Genomic DNA, 239 nt, shown 5'->3' on the forward strand with positions numbered 1-239 from the left:
GCCTCCCGCGCCGGCACCTGGGCGGCGAGGCCGCAGGTGAGGGCTCTGCCGCCTGGGTCTCGCTTGGAAGCGCCTCGGGCAGGGAAAGTTTCTGGCCTTCTCCCCTTCTCTTTCCCCCTTTTTCTCTCCCGCCTCTCCCCATTTCCCCGTTTTTTATTCTTCCTACTGACCCGGTGGCACCATGACGGCGTCTCCCGACTACCTGGTGATCCTCTTCGTGACCACGGCGGGGAACAACC

General features: G+C 64.0%; 1 protein-coding gene across 1 annotated transcript in view; it reads left to right on the plus strand.

The window, feature by feature from the left end:
• The first annotated feature begins 181 nt into the window (after positions 1 to 181).
• Positions 182 to 239, plus strand: part of ESRP1 (epithelial splicing regulatory protein 1) — a 21,469-nt gene continuing 21,411 nt past the window's right edge. Inside the window, exon 1 of the mRNA XM_010016489.1 lies at positions 182 to 228. Coding sequence (XP_010014791.1) covers positions 182 to 228 — 47 coding nt within the window. The remainder of the gene's footprint in view (positions 229 to 239) is intronic.

This window comes from Nestor notabilis, unplaced genomic scaffold (genome assembly GCF_000696875.1).
Source record: "Nestor notabilis isolate BGI_N333 unplaced genomic scaffold, ASM69687v1 scaffold17616, whole genome shotgun sequence".
NCBI classification, from domain to species: Eukaryota; Metazoa; Chordata; class Aves; order Psittaciformes; family Psittacidae; genus Nestor; species Nestor notabilis.